The following is a 15873-nucleotide window of genomic DNA, read 5'->3' on the forward strand; positions in this document are numbered from 1 at the left end:
TAAAAAGACGAGGCAGTCCATGTGTGTTACCATGGCAACCACTCAGGGGACACTAACAATGTTTGGGGACTTCACACGGGAAGGAACACAAACATTTGGGTTGTTTACACACACACACAAGTGAAAATAAAGATAAAGAGTAACATGAGCTAATGAAGATAGCAATCCTACGAGGGACGTTTCGCCCAAATGTGTGTGTGCGCGCTTACTTTGAGCAGATGTTTGCGGAAGTGTCGTCCATCGTCGAGCCCTTCCAAGTTGTCGACAAATTGCGGACGTGACATCTTTGCGCCAATATTCTGACAAACGACATTGACATATGACCTGGACATCAACTCAAGCGCATTCGACATCCGCGCACCTTTATGATAGGACTACGACAATGTGAGTCCCGGGATGCATACGCTATGTCACGGTAACAAAGAGTCCCGACCCGGGAACAACGAGTCCCTGCGACTTATCACGCAATGCAGATACAATAAATAATCCTCCGCTATATCACGCAGTCCCGCTCCATTGCAGATTTTTATCACAGTTGTTATTCCATTTTTGGATACGACTTTTGTGTTATCCATTGCTCTATTGCTCTGTCTCGGTATGCGTGTTTAGGCCTGTCACGAGAGCACATTTTTTCCCCCCAAAACTATCACGACAAACGATACTATCGTCGATGTTTTTTACGCCGCTCATAGGATATGAGAGCATAATCATGCAAGTACATCCTTTTTAAGAATAATTCCCTTTTCATTCTTATTCTGAGAATAATGAACATTGACATTGCAATGTAGAACAATAAAAAGAATATCTTCGATCAAAAATATAAAACTTGCACTTCAACAAATATTAAACATTTGGCACAGAGGTCTAAACAGTGATGAATGCTTGAAGGGGCAATAAACTAGCAATCACGTTTCCACTGAGTGGCAGGTAGCAACATTAGCAACAGCACAACAAGTAGACCAAAGCGAGCCGTTTTGATGGAAGAGTTGGACGAGTTTTCAAAAGGCCGCCGCCTTTCTTTAAACGCTGCTTTGTCAACATGTTCAACGGCTACGTCTCTTACAATAGTGAGGACGCCACACTGTGTATCATGTGCTCACCTTTGGATTTGCAATATCGGGCAAAAGGTTCCATAATTGCAAGCTGCCGGGAAATGTGCCACTGTGTTTTTTGCCCGCAGCTGAAGAAATTGGCTGGGATGGTTGAATTTAAAATGGATTTTGTCACTTTGAGTTCGAAATTGTTGCGACGTCAGACAAATTCGACATACCGGCTCGTTTGCATTAGCGGGATGGCCGCGTCCATCTGGCTCGAGTCCAAAATGTTCCCACGTCGTTGCGGTGGCGTTCGGCTTCGGAACTAATTCCATTTATGCCGCTCGACTTTCTGTAACTGTGCGGCACCGGCTCGCCATCAGAAAACTTCAACTCCGTGTACGTGAGTGCCTGCTTTTACAAACGCGCATGAGCACAGACACGCACGCATCCAATCAGACCGACGGTCCCCGCTCTTCGCCGTCGCTGATTGGTTGAGAGAACACGATGATGAAACAACATCGTGTGTCTGCTTTCATGTCACGGAAATGTTTTTTTCTTTCTCAAATGACTGTGCACCCAAACGCACGCTGTTTTTTTCTTGCCGCACCATTCAGAAAATAGGGCACGTATGGGACCAAATTAGTCGCACTCTAGAGTCCTGTCTCACAAAAAAAATCAAAATAAATAATAAAGCATACGCCAGGTTTCCAGCGCCATGCCAGAGTACGAAACCATAGCTCTGTATCCTCTCTCTCTCTCTCTCTCTCTCTCTCTCTATATATACGTATATATATACGTATATATATACACGTATATACGTGTATATATATACACGTATATATATATATATATATATATATATACGTATATATATATATATATATATATATATATATATATATATATATGGCGGCACGGTAACCGACTGGTTAGCACATCTGCCTCACAGTTCTGGGGACCGGGGTTCAAATCCGGCCTCGCCTGTATGAGGTTTGCGTGTCCTCCCCCGTGCCCGGGTGGGTTTTCGCCGGGCACTCCGCTTTCCTCCCACATCCCAAAGACATGCGTGGTAGATTGATTGAAGACTCTAAATTGCCCGTAGGTGTGAATGTGAGTGCGAATGGTTGTTTGTTTCTATGTGCCCCGCGATTGGCTGGCGACCGGTTAGGTGACTAACCCTAACCCTAACCCTAACCCTAACCCGCCTCTCGCCCGGAGTCGGCTGGGATAGGCGCCACCACGCCCGCGTGAGGAGAAGCGGTATGGAAAATGGATGGATGAATGAATGAATACAGTACATTATATATTCATTCATTCATCTTCCGTTCCGCTTCGGTCTGGAAGCAATCCCGTTATAAATGAGCATTTATTTTATTGTCATGATTGGAATGTGACGAGTGGCGACCATTCAGCTCAACACGTGAACACGTACGCAACGAGCGCCCTTCACACATGCAGACTTACTGGGCCGTGCAGGTCGGCGTTGAGCAGCACGAGCGCGCACGTCAGCGTGTGGACGGCATCTGAACAGAAAAACAACATTCAGCGTTGCTGCACTTCGATTTGGGGCCAATTTTCATTACTCTTGAATCCGGACGGTCGAGCGTTCACATCATCAAGAGTCGTAGAATATTTTTTCCCCCAAAATTGGTGAATTCAAATGGTTTTTTTTATTCAAATATCTGTCTACTGAAAACGTCGTATTTTCATGAACACACATGCAACTTACAGATCACACTGGATCTTTTACCTGTTTGTACGGTTTATGAAACAACTTGTTATGAGAAACCATTTAAGCTTGCCACAAAAACTGTTGGGCAATTTAACAAAATGTTTGAAGGTTAGCTTTTGTGAAAGTTTGCTTTCCCGCATTTCAAGTCAAAGAAATAAGAGTTTGCAGAAATGCTGTCCTTGTATTGAACCCGTCTTAAAGATGAAAGTCAAAACAAACTCCACTACATTCCCAGGCACTAAATCTTTGAACGAAACACGTCCCAAGTAGCTTGCAAAAAGTGGCACATGACTGTAGTGCTTGTGTCAAAGTAAGAGCGTAGGTTTCAAAATAAGAGTCCGCATGTAGAAACCAACTCAAACCCGATTGGACCCCGACGGCCTGCGGGCTGTACGTTTGACACCAATGAATTAAATAATTGTGTCAAAGATTGAATAAACTACAACTATTAGTAAGACGGTTTATTTTACTTCATAATTGTTGAATTTGTAATAATTAAATGAATTTCAAATAAAAATGAGATTAAATGAGGGTAGTGTGGTCGTACGTATGAGTGAGAGGATTGCACGGTCGTACGAATTGTGAGAGAGTCGCGTGGTTGTATGTACGTAGGCGTGAGAGCGTTGCGCGGTCGTATGTATATGTGAGAGCCAGTGACGCCGGTAACGGGTAACTAAGTAAGACGTCACTCCAAAAATGTGGTACTTTTCCTATTAGAGTAGTCAGATTACAGTTACTTTGATTTAACTGCCAACAGTTACTTTTTTGTTCACGAGAACTAGGCTTTACACGATCCGGATTTTTGGGACCGATCACCGATCAGCAAGTTTGAAAAAAGACATAACCGATCAGCGATCTGATGACGAGACGGAGCAATGTGTCCATTGACACGACTTGTTCCTTTATTGTACTGTACTTGTGTACTGTATCCATCCATCCAAGCATCCATTTTGCGTGCAGCTTCTCCTCACGAGGGCGCTGGAGCCCGTCCGACCGACCCTGCTCAAATTATTCTCGAGCGTTTTAGACAAAACACCGATGACCTCTAGGATTGGCCACTGACACAAGGTTAGGTCAGATCAACATTACATGACAGAAATAATGGGTGCTCGCTTACTGTAATGAAATTATTTGAATAAATCCTGTTAATGCCTTGCTTATTCTAACTTTCTCACTGTCCCAGCTATATGGAAGGGCGTTGTCCACAGTTTGAGTCCGTTTGACTCCCCCCCCCCCCACGCTGCGTTGCTTGAACGCCTCACGCTCCTCCTCGTGCACATTCTTCAGGTGCTCGATCAAATTTGTTGTTGAAGCATTTAGATGACGTTCCCCACGACGTACTTCTGTTGCGCACAGAGTGCAAATAACTTGCGCGTTGTTTGTCTGAGACAGAGACAGAGTGTGAAGCGGCTGGGATGAGAATCAGCACCTCCAAATCTGAGACCGTGGTCCTCTCCGGGTCGGGATGAGATCCTGTCCCAAGTGGAGGAGTTCAAGTATCTCGGGGTCTCGTTCAGGAGCGAGGGAAGAACGGAACGGGAGATCGAGAGGCGGATCGGTGCGGCGTCTGCATCGATGCGCACTTCGTATCGATCCGTCGTGGCGAAGAAGGAGCTGAGCCGAAAGGCGAAGCTCTCGATTTACCGGTCGATCTACGTTCCTACCCTCACCTATGGTCACGAGCCGCGGGTCGTGACCCAAAGAACCAGATCCCGGATACGAGCGGCCGAAACGAGTTTCCTCCGCGGGGTGTCCGAGCTCGCCCTTCGGCTGGCCCGGGAACGCCTCGGGAACCCCCCGGGAGAGCTGGATGAAGTGGCTGGGGAGAGGGAGGTCTGGGCGTCCCTGCTAAAGCTACTGCCCCCGCGACCCGACCTCGGATAAGCGGTCGAAAATGGATGGATGGACGGAAATGGAAATGGAAATGGAAATGGATGGAACTGAGTAGTAAATGGTGGTTTCTTCACAGTATTCTAATGTTTGGAAGTCCTGATTTCGTGGGTTTTATGAGCTGGTAGCCCAATTTTGTAAAAAGAAACAAATAAATTGTTTACATAGTGGGCCCTGAATCGATAATATATGAAAGTTTATCTTTTTGAATGGAATTATGGAAATAAATAAACTTTTCCATGATATTCAAATATTTTGGAAAGGGTCTCCATGTGTGAGTGCGTTGCGTGGCTGTACGCATGAGCGACAGCTTTGTGTGCTTGTATGAACGTGTGAGAGAGTCGCATGGTTGTATGCATGTATGTGTGAGAGCGTTGCACGATTGTACATATGGGTGAAAGCGTTGCGTGGTCGTTCTCACCCGACGAAGGAAAAAGTCTGGGGTTGCACAGCCAATAACGTCGAGAAAAGTGGGCGAGGAGCCTCTCTCGATTGTGACTTTCCCCCAAGACCGCCACCTGCTTCAGGAACACCCTGAAAACACACACGCGCACCGGCTGTCCACCAGAGGGCGTGGTTGAGCACGTTAAGCAACCCGGCACACGCGCACACCTGAGGGCTCGGTCGAGGCGCAGGTGCGAGAAGTCGAAGAGTGTCAGGTACTCGTCGGCCACCGGGCGGCTGAAGTCGTTGCTGCGACACGAGAAGAAGAAAGAGAAGATTTCCCAGCATGCATCAGGCGTTCCGTCAGGCCACTCACTTGCCGCTGAGCCGGCGCGCCGCGTCCGCCTGGCGGGAGTCGTCCAAGCGGCGCAGGCGTCGCGTCGCGTCATCGCTCGCGTCTCCCTCTCGGTCCGACACCCCCCGCTGGACCGCCGTCTCCCTGGTGACCGAGCAGAGAGGAAGGGCGACATCATCATCATCATCATCATCGTCATCATCGTCATCCGCGGTCAGCAGCCAGGGCCAGCAAGGCCTTCTCTGTCGGCCTCAACATTAGATGGGGACTTTTTGAGCGCGATTGTGATATTTGGCCGATAATTAATTGAATAAAATCATTTCTTTTTTTTGGGTCCCTTAATGCTTATGACAACAAAGATAGGAATTACAGGCAAAACATTGAACAGTTTGATAATAATTTAATTAATAATAATAATAATGTAATAATTTTACAATAATTTATAAGTATCCTTTAGAATGCGTCTAACTTTACAACAGAGAAAAGTTGCCTGATTCTCTGCTGATTTTTGGGAGGAATCTCTTTTGAATGTCATTATCTTTGTCTTCGCTTGTAATGTGTTAACGTGTCCGAAAAACAAAAATCAGCAAAAATTTGCAAGAAAATCGTCCAATTCTTGCTCATTTTTTGTTTGTTTGAATGTGATTATTTTTGTCTTCGCTTGTGATGTATTCACGTCTCGGGCTAATATCGACCGATGAATCGACTGGCCCAATTAATCACTATCAGAAGCGCGAAGCTACATTTCCAACCTCAGTTGTAATTCGATTCATTTCTCGACAGTCGATGTGATTGTTCGATTTTTTCCTCCAATTTCAGTTGAGTGAAAAATGATTGACCACAAAAAACATCTTTGTTCGTCTATCTATGCCAGCAACATTTAGCACAAAAATGTTATGCTCCTCCACTAGGTGGCAGAAGGTCCAAAGAAGCTGCAGAGCTTCTCTATTTGTTCCCTGATATCGACTTTTTTTCCCGGCATTGGAACGCATCTGCGCCGACCTCAGCACAGACGGCGCCTGGCTGCCCCAGCTGTTGCCCAGCTGAGAGTAGCCCCGCCTCCCGGGGGGCGTGTCCTCCGAGCCGCTGCTCAGCCTCTCGCTGGACGGCGCCCGCGTGGCGTCGGAGTCAGACAGGGTGGGCCTCTCCTGGCGGGCCAGCGGCGCCAAGGCCGGGCGCCCCGCAGTGGCCCGGCCGTACAGACGGTCGTAGGATGTCCCCTTGGCACACGCCGACTCCATGATGCTCTCAAAATGGCGGCTGAAGGTGTCCTCGGCGGCGCCACGAGGACCCGACACCCGGATGGGCGATTTAAGAGCCGGGTGGCGGGTGTCGAAGAAGCACTCCGACGCTCTGCAGACAAAACGGCAGCAGTCGAAATCCAGTCGTGCCATCAATCCCTTCCACACGCGTTGTACAATTTGATGGCAATTATAACGGCCATCTAATTTTCACCAATTTTCACTATCGGGGTTATGCGCAGGCCAACTTCGGCAACTTCATTCGTGTTTACGTGTATCCTATCGAACTTGTATCAATAAAAGAGGGGTGAATTGGCATTGCGTGTTTGTGACGAGCTGCATACCTCTTCATGCGTGGGCAGTGTCGTTCCTGTTCCTGCGCTGTGTCCTGTTGCTTCCTGTTGTCTCCTTGCATCCTCACACTGGCCCAGCTCACCACCTCTTCCTCCTTCTCTTCCTGGTCTCGTTCTCGACTCCCCTCTTCCTCCCCCGTTCCGCTATCGGCCCCTAATCCAAACCCGTAAGGCCCCAGCCCTGACCCCTGAGGACTCCCGCCGCGGGCGCTTCTGTTGCTCGCAAACGCTGAGTCTTCGTCGTCCCGCCCGTCCATCAGCAGCTCGTCGATGTCCGTCTCTCGGTAGCAGCGCAGCGGGACGGCGTCCAGGTCCGTCTCCGAGTATTTCAGGGTCCGGCGGATGACGCCTGTTTCGAGGGACCGCTCGACGGGAGGGGGCGGGGTCACCAATTCCACCTCAACGTGTCGGACGTGCTGACTGGCGGAGAGCGCTGGCAGGGAGGACGGAGGCGTGGGGGTGGGCGATTCGCTGGAGTTTCCACTTGGCGGCGCTGTGGAAGCTTCCGCAAAGTCTACATGAAGAAGAAAAACAGCTTTACAAGATGTTTACATGTTGGGAATCGTTCCTTATGTACCATATAGCGAGTCTGCCATTTTGCCCTACATATTCGCTATTAGCACATTAACATATTCACATATTTTTTGGGACGTCTTTATTGTTGTTAGCGTTAATGGACCCAAAAAAAAAAATGTGTGTGTGTATATATATATATATATATATATATATATATATATAAAACAACTTTATTTATATGTTTTTTTTTCATTAAACGGCCGATTAACAGTTTCATTCTGCCAAATATTGGAATCAGCATCTGCCTAAAAAAAAATCCACATCTGTCATCCACTAATAAAAATCTCCACCTTGTGATAAGGGAGTCGGGAATGACGAATGATTCCCAACGCAGTCGCTACGTTGGGAATCATTCACGCATTCCCGACCCTCTCCAATCACTACAAAAGGATTTCTCAAGGAACTATCTCGGTCCACTATATCTCTCGCGCTATCTAGCGAGCGGGGAATGAGCGAACGATGCCGAACACCCGAGCCTGCTGTGTTTACATCAAGCCAACAAATGAGTCCTTCGTTACTTGCGGGCCCGCTGCCGGCGCCCTCTTCGGGTCCGAAGAGAAACTCCCACTTGGCTCGAGCGATCTTCTGACAGTGCAGCGATAGGACGGGTGCCGCGCTGTCCGTCTGAAAAAGTCCCGACGACAACAAAAAACAAACTCAGACGAGCTGAGCTTAGCAGAGACCGGTTAGGGTCGGGTGACAAAGGGGTGAAACCATTTCTGGTAAATTTGTATGGAAGGTTAGGATGGGGGATTTGGGAAATATTCCAAATCGGAAGCTTTTCGTGGGAAATGTTTCATTAATTATGATCAATTTTGGAAAAGTCATTAGGTTTCAGGGTTAATGCTGTCAAATGTCTAAATGGGCCAGATTTGACCCGAACAGTATGTAAGGGTTCGGTTCCCTATCAAAAGTCAACCTTCAATTTGATCAATTCTTGGTTTCCTTCCGTTTATTCCCATAAATTCCAATTAATTCCCATGGAAAGTTTCCAACTTTCGCTGACAAGTTTTCAACCCAAGGTGGGGGGCCGGAGGTCCAGGTCCCACCTGTATTCTTCCAGTGGAGGCTCCGGTCTCGTTGCCCTGGTGACCGGACTGAAGGGACTCCGGTGACACGCACTCCCCGTCTCCCAAACTGCCCGTTACCCCGCTGGAGCTCCGTGAGGATCCTCCCATGGCCTCCAAAGGGTGGTCCCGGTCATCGTCCGGAGAGTCCGGGACCACGGGGCCCAGAAGGAGGTGCTCTCTCCTTCTCTGCTCCGCTCGCTTCTGTTGCATCGTCGGGTTGAGAGATCCAAGCCGCCCGGGCTCACCGCAAGTCTGGTCGCTGTCCGGGACTGGGAACAGACCCACCCCGTGCCAGGTCCCACAGACTGGGACTGGGAACTGACTGCTACTCCGCCCCTTATCGGGTGCCCCCTCAAAACTCTGAGCGATGAAGACTTTGCCGGTCATCTCCGAGTGCTCTCCCCTTTCTCTGCACCTTGAGCCCCTCCAGTTCCCGCCGGTGTACTGGGGCGCCTGGTATCGATGCAGGGTGGGGCTGTCAGGTGGCCGGCGGTTGCCCAGGGACAGGCCAGGGTCCCTGATGGGGGAGCTGAGCTCGGTAGGAGGGCGAGACGGGAGGTGGACACGGGTAGGATGGGAGGGCGACCGAGATGGCGGTGCCGAGCTCAGGAGCTGGCCGGACTGGTGGAGGGGTCCCCCTATGGGAGGAGCCCGGTCTGCGGCTGCCGCGTGTACTGGGATGTTCATCTTCAGGCTTCGTTGTGGAGTCGTGGGTCCAGATTCTTCGGGATGAGCCCAGCGGCGGGGTGAACGTTTAGAGACGCCACTCAACTGGTTTAAACCTTCCACGATGTCATCTCCAAAGTCAGCAGGTCTTTGGCCGCGGAAAAGGGGGCTCGGGGACTGTGAGGCCTGTCGGTCTGACACCGGAGTCTGAGGCCAGCCCCACATCCCACGGTCTTTCAGGTTCATGTTGTGATGCAGGACAGGAGAGCCAGACCAGGACTGACAGCGGGCCGGACGGTGGGTCTGGGACCACGCCGAGCGCGCCAGCGCATGCGCCACTTTGAGCCTCAATAACGGTGAACCAAAGTCTTCCAAAGCCCTTCGAGTCGCAGCCCTGCTGATGGGGTCCAGAGAACCTGAAGGTCGGAATGTCACTTTGGGACTCGAGCTGCATGAGGAACTGGGATTCCCAAACCAAAGAGGGTCAGAGATCCTTTTGTGGACCTGGTGAGATCTTTCCTGATTGCTCCCTGGACTGCTTAAAGTCTTCACGTTGGACTTCTGCACGTAACTGAAGGAGACCACAGACCGCTTCCCATCAATTACCTCTTTCCTGTTGGAGCAGGCCTTGCTGGAAGTCTTCATGTCACATGGTAGACTCCAGCGCTCGGATGCCCAGGGAGCGCTAATAGGTTGATGGAGCTGAGACCTTCCAGAGTCTGAAGGAGACTGGTGGAGTAGGTTAGGACCACGGGTGCGACACCTGGTGGGGGTCTGGCTGCTGAGCCGGGACAGGAGGTCCTGAGCGTTGTCCTTAAGTCCCGAGCGGGTCAGAGGAGGACTGCGTTCACGTCTTCCAAAAGTTTCCCCGCCTCCGCTCGGATCAGAAGAGGACCTGACTTCCACATACAGACGGAGGACGTTGCTGGGTTGGGACATGGCCCCGTCCCCCTTTGTCTTTGGGGTGAGTTATTGAGATGGTTAGTGTGTGTGTGTGTGTGTGTGTGTGTGTGTGTGTGGGGTACCTTCGACTAAGCCCCACCTTGACGACACCTGGAAAAGTGGGAGGAGCTTGTTAAGGATCCTTTTTTTTAAAGACATTCACAACTTTCTGGGAAAGCCAATCATCTGTGTCGCATCCAGTCTTCCAACTGCCCGACAACCGTGTGGAGGAGTCGCGCTGAGGCACACACGCACACACACGCACACGCACCGTCACACTGTAGCATGAACTCAAATGTTTGTGTGAATAGATGAATGAATGTGTGTGTTGTATGCATCTTGTTTTTGTGGCGTGTGCTCTGTGTTTGTGTTATGTATGTGTGTGTGGTGTTATTTGTTGCGTGTGTGTGTGTGTGTGTCTGTGTTGTTTGTCGTGAACGTGTAAGTGCGCGAACTGTATGTGTGTGTGTGTGTGTTGTGTGTGCATTGTCTGAGTGTGTGTGTCAGTTGTGTTTGGGTGCTATATGTTGTGTAAGTGTGTGTATTGTACTGTATGTGTGTATGTTTTGTAATGTCATGCACGTGTTGTTTGCATGGATGTGTTGTTTTTGTGGTATGCGCTGTGTGTTTGTATTGCATAAGTACTGCATGTGTCGTGCGTTTGTGTGTGTCGCATGTTTGTGTGCTTTGTCACGTGCTGTGTGCTCATTCGCTGCCACTGATGACTTCAGAAGTCAATTTGTTTCGGAAGTCAAATATTTGAACTGGCAGGGAAGTCTGAGTGACGTCACCAGACGTGAGCGTGCAAGAGGTCATGCAGAGGGTAAACATGAAGACGATGATGAAGACGTCAGCAACTTTTGTCATGCAGGCGCAAAGTTGTGCGAATGTCACACAGAAGCTGATGTGTCGGTCGCATGTCGGGGGGCTCACGAAAAGGAGGATGAGGAGGACGAGGAAGGGTTACTCACAGCAGGACGGAAGCTGGCTCGGCAGCCATGTTGACGAGGATCACGACGGCGGCATCTCGCCGCCGCAGTTCGTACGTCCGTCCTGGCGGGGGTCGTCGGGCGGGAGAGGGGACGCGCGCCGTACCGCAGCCCCGCCCGTCGCCGAGCGTGCGCGCGCGCTGCTGCAGTGCACGCAACGCTGGGATGGAGAGGAGGAGGAGGAAGAGCACGTGGGACGGGTTGACTTTCATCCAGCAGGCGGCGACACGCACATTTCGAATTAAACAAGTGAATTCCAATTCATTTCGAATGATTTTCCCATCCATCCATTTCTAGCGCTTATCCGAGGTCGGGTCGCGGGGTCAGCAGCTTGAGCAGGGACGCCCAGACTTGCCTCTCCCCAGCCACTTCCTCCAGCTCTTCCGGGGGGATCCCGAGGCGTTCCCGGGCCGGCCGAAGAACGTAGTAAAAAAAAGTAAAAAGTAGTCATCCAGATATTTACTTGAGTAAGAAAGTACTCAATGAAAAAACTACCACGAAGTAAAGAGTAACTTTTTTTAATCAGAGCATGAACATCAAATCAAATTTAAAAAAAATACTATACGGGAGTCGACACACACCTGCCACCATTTGCCCAAAACCAACACAACATACGTTGGGCCTTACAGAAACATTGTTTGCTGGATTCCCTTAAATGACTTCTTGAAGAAGCTGTTGGCTGAGTGCTGAACAGACTTCGTGATTGCGCGCGTGCGCGACACCATCGAGCTAGCCAAGCCAAAACCACAATAGCGACATCTGCAACTTTCCGCGAGGTGTTTTGCTTTTCTCAATTCGGGCAGTCCCAATTGAAGAGCTGCACGAGAGAGCTGCCGTTTTGGGGGAGGCCGTCAAATAAACACGAGTCACGCGGCTGTTCCCCCAAAATAAGGCATTTTGATTGGCTCGCGAAGGCTACGTGCGCGGCCTTGTCTCGTCTGATTGGTGAATTACATTAGGGCGCCCAATCGGAAGTCGAAGATGGAGTCTAAAAATAGACGCGCACGCGCAAGAATGAATAACAAAAATTACCGAACGGCATGTCGATCGATCCTTCTTCACATAAATACTCCAGTAAAAGTAAAAAGTACAGTGCATTTAAAGTACTCTGACAAGTACAGTTTAAGGAAGAGGTTACTTGAGTAAATGTAGCGCGTTCCGACCCACCTCTGATAGCATGTGGCCTTGAAAATCATGGTTTCTTTCGTGCGATTGATGTGATTGTATTGGTACTGTAGTGTGTGTACTGTAGAAGGTCGCTGATGGCGTACTGGTACATTTCCCTGGCGGCGGCGTGGGTTCAATTCCCACCCAGCGACCACGTGAACGCGCGTGCGAGCGGTCGTCCGTGTCGACGTGTGTCCCGCGACCGCTTCGGCGCGTAGTTTCGCCGGGATCGGTCCCAGCGCCCCGCGACCCTCGACCGGACGTGCGGTGTCGAGAACGGACGGATGCATTTGACAAACGATGCAGTCGTCAAATTGAAAATAGGTGTAATAGCAACAATTTTACATTGCACACGGTACATTAACCATGTATTTATTTTGAATTTTGAAATCTTTCATTTCCTATTTTCTCTTAAATCATAGTTTCCATCCATCCATCCATCCATCCATTTTCTGAGCCGCTTCTTCTCACGAGGGTCGCGGGCGTGCCGGAGCCCATCCCGGCTGTCATCGGGCAGGAGGCGGGGTACGCCCTCAACCGGTTGCCAGCCAATCGCAGGCCACAAACAAACAAACAACCATTCGCACTCACAGTCACGCCTACGGGCAATTTAGAGTCTCCAATGAATGCATGTTTTGGGGATGTGGGAGGAAACCGGAGTTCCCGGAGAAAACCCACGCAGGCACGGGGAGAACGTGCAAGTTTGATTCATTAAAATCACATTCATTATAAATATCATTTAAAATCATCTGTTCATTGAAAAACTCTGTGGTCCTTGTGCTCAAAAGCTGGCCCACCCTCATCCACACACATCATATATATATATATATATATATGCAACCCCAATTCCAATGAAGTTGGGACGTTGTGTTAAACATAAATAAAAACACAATACAATGATTTGCAATTCATGCTCAACCTATATTTAATTGAATGCACTACAAAGACAAGCTATGTAATGTTCAAAGTGATACAATTTATTGTTTTTAGCAAATAATCATGACCTTAGAATTTTATGGCCGGAACACGTTCCAAAAAAGATGGGACAGGTATCAAGAATGGGAAAGAATTCCACGTACAAAGCTTCAACAATGAGTGTCCTCAGTTCCCAAACGTTCATTGAATGTTGTTCAAAGGAAAGGTGATGTAACACAGTGGGAAACGTGAGCCGGCCGCAGCTTTTTGGGAACGCGTTGCAGCCATCAAATTCCAAGTTCATGATTATTTCCAAAAAACAACCAAGTCGATCAGTTTCTACATTAAATATCGTCTTTGTAGTGTATTTAACAAAATATAGGTTGAACATGATTTGCAAATCATTGTATTCTGTTTTTATTTATCTTTCACGTCCCAACTTCATTGGAATTGCATATATATATATATATATATATATATATGTGTGTATAAACACACACACACACAGAGACAACTATACTACCCCAAGTATTGGCTCACCTGCCTTGACTCACATATGATTTGAAGTGAGATCCCGTTCTAAATCCACCTGGTTTAATATGATGTTGGTTGTAACAGGGCGGCACGGTGGCGACTGAGTTCTGTTCTGAGGACCCGGGTTCAATCCCCGGCCCCGACTGTGATGGAAGGATCCCCCTTTTGTGACGACCCGGCTGTGATGGATGTCACAGTGTCGTGTTGCCCCATGTTAGGGTGAGTCAGTCTGCAGTGCAATAGCGGGCCGTGAGCGAGTAGATCACAATGTATCGTACGGCGCTTTGTTCCACATGAAGAACTCTCTGCGCTCTGGTCTTCCCCAAAACAACATCAGCGCTACTGCTACTGCAAAACTCAGCTGCTCGCGTGCTGACCAAAACCAGAGGGCGGGAGCACATCACACGGGTTTTACCCCAAGATGGGTTTGGACTTTTTCCTTGTCTGATTGGGGGGGGGGGTCACATTAGGGGATGTCGTCAATTATTGCCAACAGCGGGCCTGTGATTAAGGGCGAAACAAATCAACTGGACTATGTAAATATAGGGTATTTGATTGTTGGCCAGCATAGCGCTAGTTGGCCTTAAGCTTACAGAACGCACACGCGGACTGACAGGCTGGCAAATCACCCGTGTGCCTTCGAGAACGAGGGATGGCGCCTACCGGGGGCGTTGTTAGGCATAAAGGGCTACTGGGGCGCAGGCCCTCCTACTACGGTCTATCCGGCCGCCCTGCTGCACACGGCAGCTTAAGCATGTCCTGTCCGTCCTAAGCAAGAGAAGGTCAGGACCCTCAGTTGCTGTAATTATTTCAGCATTGAAGCGTACTGCCTAGTTAGCATTTTTGCAGTCTGTCAATCACTTGTCTGTGACTCGGCTTTGAAAGTTCCAAATATAGTATGCTCCTTTTTAAAGTTAGAACTTCACAAAGAAACTTCATCAAATCCTACTTGCTGTTGTTGTTGTCCCAAAAACTTGAACAAAGCGCCTTAAGGAAGAAAAACGAGAAAAGAGCATACAGTATTCTATTTGGTTAGCTTGCTTTAATATGTTCGTGCAAGTGGGCAATTGTGTGTGCCAATTAATTCGTATGGAATAACTCACGAAGAGCGTATTGCAGTAAAAAATCCAAGACTCGATGTTAACATTTTGTTCAATGTAACATTTAGCCTCTACCGGAGATCAATCTTTGCAAGAGCGAACACAAACGAGTCGCAGTTTGCAGCAGAAGTGCGCCGATCGCTTTTTGCATTCGTCAGCAAATGTATTCTTCTGCTCGGAGGGGAGAAAGGATTCTTGTCAGAACAGGACCAACTTCTTGCAGCACTGCTCAGTGTAAACACATTGTAACCGTTAAATGCTGTTTTGTCTCAATGTATTTGCTGTTTAACTTACATTAGCTAGTAACGTGCAGTCCGCTTTTGTGAAGAAGAAGAAGAAGAAGAAGAAGAAGAATTAGAAGAAAGAAGCCAGCCTGAGTGAGCATCATCTCCTCAAGTGTTCTTTTCCCCCCACCGGTGGCCCAGAACAACATGAAAGAATAAATATCAAATTCATATTGCAGGGAAGAACAGGGCTTCTTTTGAAGAAAACAAATTCTACACTATTATCAAACTACCTATCTTATTAGGAAAAGTCATCTCCACTATTTACATTGTTTTAAATGCAAGTAGAACATTTTTTCTAGACCTCTTAAATGGACCACAAATAAAAATGTGCAGCTCAGATGCATACTCCTACAGTCATTGTCACAGAAATGAAGGAAGGCTGTGCGGCCCCTCCCTCCCTTTTCTCTATTTTCTTTTCAAAATGGCGACTCTGCTGTTACTGAGGCGTGTTATCGTCTGAACGAACTGGAATGACAACATTTGAACCAAATCGGAAAAAAATTCAATACCCTGTGGCGGCCATGTTGCCTCTGAGTGTGAGGGCGGGAACAGAGCAGCAAAGGATTGTGGGTATCGAAAGACATTCACTCATTCGTGTTCCAATATTAGAATACAAATAAAAATGTGTGGTTCTT

At 48.5% G+C, this 15873-nt stretch overlaps 1 protein-coding gene across 2 annotated transcripts in view; it reads right to left on the bottom strand.

Moving 5' to 3' along the window:
* LOC133417743 (PH and SEC7 domain-containing protein 1-like) overlaps positions 1–15873 on the bottom strand; it is a 29785-nt gene that overhangs the window by 13004 nt on the left and 908 nt on the right. Inside the window, exons 2-12 of one of the 2 annotated variants that reach the window (XM_061705812.1) lie at positions 11218–11395; positions 10330–10357; positions 8618–10261; positions 8087–8192; positions 6984–7506; positions 6401–6751; positions 5420–5542; positions 5272–5352; positions 5081–5193; positions 2502–2560; positions 210–299 (exon numbers count right to left, since the gene is read on the bottom strand). In XM_061705812.1, the coding sequence (XP_061561796.1) occupies positions 210–299; positions 2502–2560; positions 5081–5193; positions 5272–5352; positions 5420–5542; positions 6401–6751; positions 6984–7506; positions 8087–8192; positions 8618–10243 (3072 nt within the window). In that variant the 5' untranslated portion in view covers positions 10244–10261; positions 10330–10357; positions 11218–11395. Of the gene's footprint in view, positions 1–209; positions 300–2501; positions 2561–5080; positions 5194–5271; positions 5353–5419; positions 5543–6400; positions 6752–6983; positions 7507–8086; positions 8193–8617; positions 10358–11217; positions 11396–15873 lie in introns of both variants that reach the window. The other variant, XM_061705813.1, reaches the window with a different exon arrangement.

The sequence above is a fragment of the Phycodurus eques genome, chromosome 19, assembly GCF_024500275.1.
Source record: "Phycodurus eques isolate BA_2022a chromosome 19, UOR_Pequ_1.1, whole genome shotgun sequence".
NCBI classification, from domain to species: Eukaryota; Metazoa; Chordata; class Actinopteri; order Syngnathiformes; family Syngnathidae; genus Phycodurus; species Phycodurus eques.